Source organism: Dendrobates tinctorius, unplaced genomic scaffold, assembly GCF_039654945.1.
Source record: "Dendrobates tinctorius isolate UK_male_01 unplaced genomic scaffold, ASM3965494v1 ptg000003l, whole genome shotgun sequence".
Classification (NCBI taxonomy): domain Eukaryota; kingdom Metazoa; phylum Chordata; class Amphibia; order Anura; family Dendrobatidae; genus Dendrobates; species Dendrobates tinctorius.
Window position 1 is genome coordinate 16450556 of NW_027361671.1, and position 12316 is coordinate 16462871.

A 12316-nucleotide genomic window follows, 5' to 3' on the forward strand; every position below is an offset into this window, starting at 1 on the left:
TCATGGCTATTAGCATTTAACCCTCTGGTTGATGGAGGGATGGAGAATTACATCACTTTTGATTTTGAGCTAATATTTAATGATCAAAATGTTCATCAGGAGTCCAAAATGCTATTTGCATTTTTTCTCGGCCGGTGAGCACCTAAAGGACTCATACCGTTACCATGTTATGATCAAGTGCAACCAATTAGTTGTACCTAGGTCAGGTAAGCCACCCATGGAAGTCTATGGAGGACATATTGTACTAGGTATGCCTCTGATTTCATATGGCGCCACATAGAGCCATTTTTTGACAGTTTCTATTAAAAAAAATCGTGGCCAGCTCCGTTAAATGCTGTAATATGTTGTTGGAGCTTCTAAAAGAAAAAGTATCCGTGACATGATATAACCGCATGAAACCACTGGGAACTTCTACATCCCATTAATTTTTTTTTAATGTCGTAGTGTTTCAAATGAGACTGAAGATCTTAGATGTTGCAAGCATTTGGCATGTAGAACTATTTTATTTTAGGAAACTAGTTGGCATCTTAGGGGGCTTTATAATGGTTCCAAATGCAAATAATAAATCATGTTTATGAGTAAGTTGCTAAAGATTTAATATGAAGGGGTCCGGTCTGCTTTAAGGCAGGAGTGAGTAGAAATTAACATCAACCTGCAAAGACCTGAATTATCCCTTATCTGAATTTTTCATATAAACTGTGTTTCATTTTCAGCAATTTCAAAGCAAAATTCTTAAATTGTGCTTAACTGCTAAAATACCGTACTTTAAGCATTTATACCTAATTATACGAAAACGGAGGGTCTTTGGCTGTTATTTAATCTCCTACAATCAGGGACCTTTTGAGATTAACCTATTAAATATATAATTCTGTGGAACGGGGGCGGTTTCATCAGGGTTTGCATTTCTGGTATTGCGGGACCTTTAAATGAGGTTTAGGGAGTAGGGTAGCAATTTAGGTGTTTCAATAGTAAACCAGCACTGCAAGGGTTAAGGGGTGTTACGTCAGCGGTAATTAGCAGACCAGCCATGTGACCTCGGGTACTTACAGGTAATATATGGCTCTTGATCATAATATCAAACTCTTCATTAATTTTTTTATATTTTTCTTCGGTGCGTGGGGTGAGGGCATAAGAGGAGTCGGGATCAGGGCTTTCACAGCCTTTGTGTTCTTTCTTGTTCAATGCCTGCCAGGTTTAGAGAAATACCACAGATATATCAAAAACTGCATAGACGGTCAGAGTACTTACACACAATCTTTGCCTGCTGATCATTAGATCAATATCTTCATTAATCTTTCTGTACTTGTCCTCAGACTCTGGGCTGTGACCTACAGAATCGTCTGCATCAGGATCTGGACTATCACACCCATTGAGGCCTTTCTTTCTCAACGTCTGAAATACATAATTTGGACATTTCAGCCCTCAGTATTATAGACAGGCTGGATCTCAGGAGCTTCAACCAAGCTTCTTTGCCATACAATGTAAATACAAGAAATCAATGTTTGTATATACTAAGCCCGAGAAGAAAGGATTATTACAGCACATTGAAGGCCTGAATAAGTAATATACCTGTCCTCAAACTCCTACTTTACTTATAGAAACAATCCCATCTATTTTTTCTGTTAAATCTGTGCATGTAATGTAATGTGAGTGTACTAATATACTCACCTACCGCCGCTCTCTACGGGATCCACCGCCATTCTTCTCCTCTTGGGACTATCATTTTATGTTCTATATGTGAGCCGGAAGTCCATTTAGCAATGTAAGCCAATGGGGGCCTCGTATTGATGATCCACAGACTTACGGTGTAAAAGTCACTTCCGGGCCACACAGAGCTCAGTATGACCCAGGGGGTCTGAAGAGCGATGACGTCACTGAGAGGAAGTGAATATCGGTGCTAAATCCTGTAGAGAGTGGCGGTAGGTGAGTATATTAATACATGCACATATGCACAGATTTACTTAATGTAAATCTAAATGTATCCAGCCAAACATGAAAAATAACTGAACATGTGAACAGTCACAGTTAGACATAATTATAAGCCATGGGTAAATGGGCCTTTTGATGTTTTCTACAGCTTAAAATTATTAAAAAATTTGGAACATCTTAATAAAAAGTTACTGAACAGGATACAAGCTGTGCTGCCTTCCTGAAATTGAAGGAAACTGTAAGCATGAGGTGGGAATGTCCTAAGCGACCATTCAGCCAGGTGGGTTTCTTTTATCTTCTGTCTTCTTCAAGAATAACATTAGAATAATTGTTTGCTATGGATAACACCTACAACCTTTTATCTACTTTTCAATCAATTTTTATAAAGTGTAAAAACGACACTGAAGAGAAAGGTCAAACAGAAACTTTATACATTTCTTATCTTGCAATATTTTTCTATTTCATGTCTATATACATTGCCGCTTGAGGAAAAATCAAAGGTGGCATTGGGTGGAAGCTTCTTAAATGCATGTTCCAGAAGTGCCACAGGGCCTCCTTTGATTATTTTTACAGTTAGTGGGACAAGCACATTCTTTATGTATCCACTGTATCATTTTTCTTTTTTTTTTTGATGTAGGACGACATATTGTGCAGGGAATATACACTTTTTGCTCCCTTGGCGGAATCTACAATCGAGGACACAAACACGAAGACCGATAAATTCAACATTTCCATCTTTGTACCTTATGCTGCATTGCAGTTACTAGCTCTGCCCTTTATAAATCATCTTTACTCAACATTTTAAATACATTTTTGATACCCATGTAACAACCTGTAGAAGATCCTGGCATGCAAGGGTAGGGACAATTTATGACTGTTACACTTTTATCAGTTGTTGACTGCTTGTTTGGCCACCAGCTTTTCCTTTCAAACCCGGTGTGCTGCAGTAACCTCTGTTAAAGCTAGGGGGTGCTGTATATGCTACTCAGAATATGCATGTGGGTGTATGTCTGAATGCCCATGATGATGCCTGTATGTGTCTGGCTTTGTGGAATAGGACCTGTAGTGAGGTCATGACCATGTGATCCATACCTCACTTGTGGGTGTGGTAATGTACCATATTGTGACTGAGGTCTGGTCACATGAGTTGTGTGTTTTGATCCTGAGTGGTCAGAGTGCAAGGTCCCGGAAGGCCTATGTGTGTTGGAAGTGTCTGGGACTGAACTTCCTGGAAGAGCACATGGAAAGGCCCGGACCTGGTAGAGTCTGTGATGGCTCTGTGTAGGGGAGCTACTGCCCAGCTGTGGGTCTGCAACTGTAGATGGCCTAGTGAGCAAGGCACTGTCTGGAACAGTGATCCCAGTGCGGCCGCTTCCCTGATAACCCGTGAAGGATAAACTGTGAGTAACTCTGATCGGTGTCAGTAAGAGACTGTGTATGCTTTATGTGGTAACGCTGCATGTTTAATGGACTTTGTACTGAAGCTACACGCTATTATGTTCATGAATAGCGGTTTATGCTGATGTCTAATAAAACGAATGAACTGTTTAACCCGGAGTGTCCCCTCGTATGCCTCAAAGACCGGCCAAGTGAGTAAATCCCCATCCACTCATTTGGTGGATCTCTACACCTGATAAATATGCACACTTAGCTCCACCGAGCATCCATGTATTTTCAAAGAGATGACAGTAAGAGCTGTCGACATACACCTCTGCAGGCAGCTTATTCCCCCTGATAACATAAGAATTAGTAATAAAAATTAAGATGCCTGATTCCTCAGTCTTCCAACATCATCTGTCGAAGAGAGAAGGAAAATCCTTATACACATAAGATAGTCAGACAGTGCAATAGAAATCAAATGTGTGAACACTTTTACAAGTGGCAAAGTGTGACCACATTATCAGGATTTAAAAAAAAATGTTGTTATTGCCTTCCTGAAATGGAACCTGTCACCAGGATTTCCCAATATAGACTATGGCCAGCACCCCTGATGAAGCTGTGGTGAAACACGTGTTAGGTCTCTTGGTGGGTGCGCGCTTATGCATTACTGATTTTGTTGTCTGTAGCCTGGATTTAATCCCTTATCTGTACTTATAATTTTTATTTCCTTATTATTATTACTATTATATGGTCCTTTAAGGGAATCCAGAAAAACTTGCTATTCTCAAGGTTTGTGTACATGTATACAGACAATAGCAGAATAGTCAGCTGGTACCTGATGTTACCTCATTTTTGATCAGTTCATGGAATATACCTATACATATGTATGTAGTATGTGTGCTGACTGAGGGGTGGTCCCTTTCGGCTGCGAGACGGACTGACGACAGACGCAGAAACTCGTTCAACCAGGTCCAGCTTTATTGGGTGTCCTCTTGACATCCACAGCAAACACGACAGCTTCTGCTCCTAGGCCCGGATACCTGTCACCTCCTCCTGTTGGCGAAGACACTCCGGGTTCTTTCACCGTGGCTGCCGTTAGCCCCACGGCCACAGCGCTTACTCCGGCCGAGTCTGCCCGCTGTGACACTTACTGCTCCTTCAGTGTCCAGCCGTCCGGTACCCCAGGCCTCCTTTAGTCAGCAGCTGTCTTGTCAGGGCCACCCCCCTCCGAGTTTCCGTCTCTCTCCTCTGTCTTTCCTGAGCTCTTCCTCCCTCCGTCTTCTCCTGAGCTCTTCTCTCTTCTGTCTCCTCCTGGGTGTCTGCCCTGCCCCTGGGACTCTCTTTCCTTTTATCTCCTTATTCTGGAAATCCCCTTCCCAGTCCCATAACTCTGCCCACCATGACTCTGCGGTTTCCAAGCATTAGCTGCTGTTAAGCCCTTTTCTCACTACCCTTTGTTTCCATCTAGTGGCCAAAACCCGGTACAACACTGTCTCTTCCTAATTCTAGCTGCTTTCTTAGACATGTATAAGAATTCTCATCAAACATTGTACACAACATATTTTACATGTTCCCTCTGCATCAGACAGGTCCATAGGTCAGTCCACCCTCCAACATGTACTTATCAACTCTGTTGATATATTTTCTCTATTAGCTAACCCACCAATTTTCTTTGCTGTCTGTGTCTGCTTTTTGACTTTTGCTTAAGTTGTATTGTTCACTATTTTTACATTTATTGAATAAAATTAATTTTTTATTAAGACATTCTTGTACTTTGTTACTGTCAACACTCTTCTCTATTTCGGCACCTTTAATTCCTCTTTTACAGTATTCTAGTAAGCTGAATGTACGTCTCAAATCCCCTATGCAAGTCTCCGGTCTTGATCCGGTGCCTCCTCTTGTCCTACATCATCCACACAGTGTCCCCCACTCATGCTCGTGAGCAGGCGCACTTCTCTCTGCCCTGCCGAAGGCAGAGCAAAGTACTATATTGCGCACGTGCGGGCTTTACCTATCGTCGGCGCTCATTAGTCTTTGATATAGTTAGAGGGTTTGTCCACCTAGGCCACTAATATTTCCTCCTATAGTATCTACAATACAGAGCAAAATTTCTTTGCATGTGGTTTTATAAAAATGTTCTTACTATTTTGTGTCCTCCATTCCTGGGTAGACCTATGTGTCCTCATAGTTGAAGACTAAAAAAAAAAAAACCTTATCTAGTTTGATCCTCCACCATACTTCTGGCCATCTTCTATTTGTACCCAGTTTCTTGCTAATTCACCTAATATATATCACAGATTTAAACACTATAGGCTATTAGTTATTTTAGTAACATTTTATACACGGCTGAACTAGTCTTTTTTTTTAATCTTTGTATTAACATTTAGATATTAATATCTGTTTAATGAAATTGTTCTTCCCTTCTATTAAGAGGTGTTTTTAAAAAAATCTAACCATATGTATAATATTACATAGGCATGAATGCAACTCTTAATAACCCAGAACAAAATGATGCAGGAAAAAAATCATTTTACTCTTTATGAAATGTAGACATTAATATGATATGCATGGTAAGAAATGCTAATTAAAAAAAGATAATAAATATATAAAACTGGAGGTAACATCGGAAGACTGCAAAAATCATTAAAGGCATTTCATTTGGAGATTGACATGTTTAGAAGAGATACAGCTGGATGATGTTAGAATAACCACCGATGGGAAAATTACACATAGTAACAATCTCAATTACTAATACAAGAAGGGTTTAGAGTATTATCATGAATATATATCCCCTAAAATTGGTACTTTATTAATAATAAAAAACCACTAGTGTGGTTATACACCAAAAGAAAACGTGACAAATACACAACAAAAGAAAAAAGTGTTCAAACAGAAGACCCACATTTGGGACAACTAGGAATCCCTGATAATTCTGAGCTTGTACCTGCCTGGCCGCGGAGGTTGGCACCCTAGGGGGGAACGTTGTGGCGCCCCCGCTCAACGATGGCTATCCCTAGGGGCCCTGGTATACCCTGCAGCCACTAATGACACCCTCTACCCGATAGCTGAGGGGACCCCTAATGCTAGACAGAGATATAACTGCTCTAAAGAGGATCCTGTGTCCCACAAAGATTAAAAACAATGGTAGAACACACTTGGCATCTGGTGGTACATATGGGAATTATCCTGCATAAAACTACTCCACATGAGATTTCAATCAGATAATATAATGCATCGATGGAATGTATATCTAATAATGATAACAAGATTAATCACCAAATCCATGAAGTTCATTCAGTGATACCCCAGCCTCACAAAAAGATACTAATATACTGATGCAGACGGAGATACACCTTCAACATCATCAGCGGCTTAGTTCACTGGCATCTCATTAATTAGCATATCTTTGATGCCCCTTTACAATCTGGCATAACTAATGGAGCATATACTATTCCCATCCATGAGTAATGTACACAAAATTGCAACAGCGATACTCATCTTGTGTCACCTGCCACCTGCCATCAAATGGTTAACGCCTCAACGCGTTTCGCCTGCTTAGGCTCATCAGGAGGCCAGATAGTGCGATATTATGTGTCCCATACAAGGTGCAATATCAAATGATGCTCAGCTCAACTCCTCTTTTTATAACCGCCGTCATAAGGCGTATATGTTACACCCACTCACGTGACATGGCGTCCCCGCGGTCTCAGGATGCCTCTATTAGACATTACCCCTGGACCACCAATCAGATATCTCAAGACAAGCGGTCCCACCGCGCTCTCCAATGGCTGAGGACGACTCCAACTTCCGGGTTTGTCGTGCAGCGCACACACCGCGCATGCTCCCCTCTCCCCCATTGGGATCAGCGCGTCTCATATCAACCTTACGGCATCCCCGCGGTCTCAGGATGCACTACCAATCAGATACCTCCAGACAAACAGTCCCACCGCACTCTCCAATGGCTGAGGCCGACTCTAACTTCCGGGTTTGTCATGCAGTACACACACCACACATGCTCCCTTCTCGCCCATTGGAATCAGCGCGTCTCACATTAACGCCGTCAGATGTATATGTTAGGTTTGTAACATTATATCCCCACTCTCATTGTGCCACATATGATTCGTGGCCGTCACATTGAAGTCTCTCATTAAAGTGACCAGAGCGTCCACTCCGGTATTGCTCACACTCAGGACCCCCCACAGGAGTATCCAATATTGTACCCATAAGCGCATTTCACACCAGATGCGTGATTGAAAATCACAATATATAATCGCATCAAAAACTGGCAGTGTGAACATGCGGCCAAGGTTGATAAACCCAAAAATAATACTCAATCTAATAAACACTCTCAAGGACTGTAATTAGTGGGGATACCATGGGGTATAGTAAAATTTATTAAATACAGGCAAACGGTAAAGAGGAGGATAATACATATAATATTCCATGACAATACATGGGACTCCCAAATTTTTCCGGGAGTCCAATACAAAACCTAGAAGGCAAATATACTTTAAAATGGTCACTATAATCAGTTGTGGCTCATAAGAAACAGGCAAATGAAAGTTGTTCATTTAACCCCCTCGGCTCCATAGACTCCATCCTGAATATCCACTCACATTCTCTTCTAAGGATCAATTTGTCCATATTCCCCCCTCTCGTGTTCATCTTGACAACTTCTATGATATTGAATTTAATATCACCGGGATCACCCTTATGATACAACCAAATGTGTCTTGCAAGTGGGGTATCCCTTTTATTTCTAACATCGCCCAAATGCTCCCCTACTCTCCTCCTAAATTCTCTACTGGTCTTCCCTATGTAGTCCCTGGGGCATGAGCAGGTAGCCACGTAGGCAACCCCTGTGGTTTTGCAATTCGAAAAGTCTCGTTGATAGAAAACTTTGCCTGTGTTTGAACTACGAAATGACTTTCCAGGTCTCATAAATTTACAAAAACTGCAATCCCCGCACTTAAAAAAACCACATGGTTTTCTATCCAGCCATGTACCACTGACCAATGGTCTCCTATACTGGCTGTGGACTAAAATGTCCCTGATGGATTTACCCTTCCTAAACGTGATATTAGGGCGCTCACCAACCACATCCTTGAGATCTGGATCCAGTCTGAGCACATCCCAATGTCTGGCCAGGACTCTTCTATCCTCCTGATGTCCCACATCATATGTCCCGATGATCCTTATCTGTTCCGTAGAGTCCTCAGCCTCACGTTTCTGCAACAGTGACTGTCTGTTTGCTTTACTTGCAAAATCATATGCTGTGTCTAGAATGTGTTTGGGGTACCCCTTATCCTTGAAGCGACAGAACATGTCCCCAGCTTGTTTGTGAAATAAATCATTCCTAGAACAGTTCCTCCTAAGACGGAGGAATTGTCCTTTCGGGATTCCTCTCTTAAGGGGAATTGGGTGGTGGCTTTGCCAGTGCAGCAGACTATTTGTACTTGTTGGTTTACGATATATGCGTGTAGATACACCTCCCATTAAGTCTTTTTTAATTCTAATATCCAAAAATGGTATTTCAGTTTCATGAATTTCCGAGGTAAACCTGAGATTGACATCATTCTGGTTCAATTCCCTCACAAATTCCTCGAATTGATCCTTTTCCCCTGTCCATATTACGAAGACATCGACTATGAACCTATACCACATGGATATCAGACTGTGCCACCACTTTTCCTCCCCTCCAAACACAATGGTCTCCTCCCACCAGCCCAGGAACAGATTTGCATACGACGGGGCACAGGGGCTCCCCATCGCAGTGCCCCTGAGCTGGTGGTAGAATTTCCCATCAAAGCTAAATGCATTATGTGTAAGAGTGAACCGCAAGAGGGACATCAAAAAGACATTATGCCCTCTACATGCTATTGATCTCTGACCCAGAAAGTGTCCCACACCCCTGATGCCTGTTTCATGTGGTATATTACTATAAAGCGCTTCTATATCAATAGAAGCCAACCATGTGCTCTCTCCAAGATGTATACCCTCTAGTTTTAACAATAGATCTGATGTGTCCCTCAGATATGATGGAGTTGAAACCACAAAGGGACGCAGTATCTGGTCAATGTAAATCCCACAATTCTGGGTCAGAGAATCAATACCCGATACAATTGGCCTCCCTTTTAAGTGGGACAACCCCTTATGTATCTTTGGTAATGCATAAAAAGTAGCTACCAATGGAAATTTAGGGAGGATAAAGTCAAATTCTGTTTTTGAAATCAAACCATCAGCCAAAGCTCCATCCAGGAGAAGTCGAAGTTCCTCCCTGTAGGTAGTCATGGGATTACCCATCAGTACCTCATAGGTGGAATTGTCTTTTAATATAGCGTTACACATAGTACGATATTTAATATGATCCATGATAATCAAATTCCCCCCCTTTATTTTCCCATATTCCCATATGTACCACCAGATGCCAAGTGTGTTCTACCATTGTTTTTAATCTTTGTGGGACACAGGATCCTCTTTAGAGCAGTTATATCTCTGTCTAGCATTAGGGGTCCCCTCAGCTATCAGGTAGAGGGTGTCATTAGTGGCTGCAGGGTATACCAGGGCCCCTAGGGATAGCCATCGTTGAGCGGGGGCGCCACAACGTTCCCCCCTAGGGTGCCAACCTCCGCGGCCAGGCAGGTACAAGCTCAGAGTGGGAGATTGGAGATAATTTGATGGCAAGTGAGCGACCAGCTCTAGAGGCCCTCAAGAAAAATGATCAAATAGTGGTGAAACCCTCCGATAAAGGGGGGGAATTTGATTATCATGGATCATATTAAATATCGTACTATGTGTAACGCTATATTAAAAGACAATTCCACCTATGAGGTACTGATGGGTAATCCCATGACTACCTACAGGGAGGAACTTCAACTTCTCCTGGATGGAGCTTTGGCTGATGGTTTGATTTCAAAAACAGAATTTGACTTTATCCTCCCTAAATTTCCATTGGTAGCTACTTTTTATGCATTACCAAAGATACATAAGGGGTTGTCCCACTTAAAAGGGAGGCCAATTGTATCGGGTATTGATTCTCTGACCCAGAATTGTGGGATTTACATTGACCAGATACTGCGTCCCTTTGTGGTTTCAACTCCATCATATCTGAGGGACACATCAGATCTATTGTTAAAACTAGAGGGTATACATCTTGGAGAGAGCACATGGTTGGCTTCTATTGATATAGAAGCGCTTTATAGTAATATACCACATGAAACAGGCATCAGGAGTGTGGGACACTTTCTGGGTCAGAGATCAATAGCATGTAGAGGGCATAATGTCTTTTTGATGTCCCTCTTGCGGTTCACTCTTACACATAATGCATTTAGCTTTGATGGGAAATTCTACCACCAGCTCAGGGGCACTGCGATGGGGAGCCCCTGTGCCCCGTCGTATGCAAATCTGTTCCTGGGCTGGTGGGAGGAGACCATTGTGTTTGGAGGGGAGGAAAAGTGGTGGCACAGTCTGATATCCATGTGGTATAGGTTCATAGACGATGTCTTCGTAATATGGACAGGGGAAAAGGATCAATTCGAGGAATTTGTGAGGGAATTGAACCAGAATGATGTCAATCTCAGGTTTACCTCGGAAATTCATGAAACTGAAATACCATTTTTGGATATTAGAATTAAAAAAGACTTAATGGGAGGTGTATCTACAAGCATATATCGTAAACCAACAAGTACAAATAGTCTGCTACACTGGCAAAGCCACCACCCAATTCCCCTTAAGAGAGGAATCCCGAAAGGACAATTCCTCCGTCTTAGGAGGAACTGTTCTAGGAATGATTTATTTCACAAACAAGCTGGGGACATGTTCTGTCGCTTCAAGGATAAGGGGTACCCCAAACACATTCTAGACACAGCATATGATTTTGCAAGTAAAGCAAACAGACAGTCACTGTTGCAGAAACGTGAGGCTGAGGACTCTACGGAACAGATAAGGATCATCGGGACATATGATGTGGGACATCAGGAGGATAGAAGAGTCCTGGCCAGACATTGGGATGTGCTCAGACTGGATCCAGATCTCAAGGATGTGGTTGGTGAGCGCCCTAATATCACGTTTAGGAAGGGTAAATCCATCAGGGACATTTTAGTCCACAGCCAGTATAGGAGACCATTGGTCAGTGGTACATGGCTGGATAGAAAACCATGTGGTTTTTTTAAGTGCGGGGATTGCAGTTTTTGTAAATTTATGAGACCTGGAAAGTCATTTCGTAGTTCAAACACAGGCAAAGTTTTCTATCAACGAGACTTTTCGAATTGCAAAACCACAGGGGTTGTCTACATGGCTACCTGCTCATGCCCCAGGGACTACATAGGGAAGACCAGTAGAGAATTTAGGAGGAGAGTAGGGGAGCATTTGGGCGATGTTAGAAATAAAAGGGATACCCCACTTGCAAGACACATTTGGTTGTATCATAAGGGTGATCCCGGTGATATTAAATTCAATATCATAGAAGTTGTCAAGATGAACACGAGAGGGGGGAATATGGACAAATTGATCCTTAGAAGAGAATGTGAGTGGATATTCAGGATGGAGTCTATGGAGCCGAGGGGGTTAAATGAACAACTTTGCCTGTTTCTTATGAGCCACAACTGATTATAGTGACCATTTTAAAGTATATTGGCCTTCTAGGTTTTGTATTGGACTCCCGGAAAAATTTGGGAGTCCCATGTATTGTCATGGAATATTATATGTATTATCCTCCTCTTTACCGTTTGCCTGTATTTCATAAATTTTATTATACCCCATGGTATCCCCACTAATTACAGTCCTTGAGAGTGTTTATTAGATTGAGTATTATTTTTGGGTTTATCAACCTTGGCCGCATGTTCACACTGCCAGTTTTTGATGCGATTATATATTGTGATTTTCAATCACGCATCTGGTGTGAAATGCGCTTATGGGTACAATATTGGATACTCCTGTGGGGGGTCCTGAGTGTGAGCAATACCGGAGTGGACGCTCTGGTCACTTTAATGAGAGACTTCAATGTGAC

At 42.1% G+C, this 12316-nt stretch overlaps 1 protein-coding gene across 14 annotated transcripts in view; it reads right to left on the reverse strand.

The window, feature by feature from the left end:
- Window positions 1-12316, reverse strand: part of MEF2C (myocyte enhancer factor 2C) — a 351699-nt gene that overhangs the window by 59818 nt on the left and 279565 nt on the right. For all 14 annotated transcript variants that reach the window (XM_073586067.1, XM_073585844.1, XM_073585924.1 and 11 more), the window contains one exon: window positions 1249-1392. In XM_073586067.1, the coding sequence (XP_073442168.1) occupies window positions 1249-1392 (144 nt within the window). The remainder of the gene's footprint in view (window positions 1-1248; window positions 1393-12316) is intronic.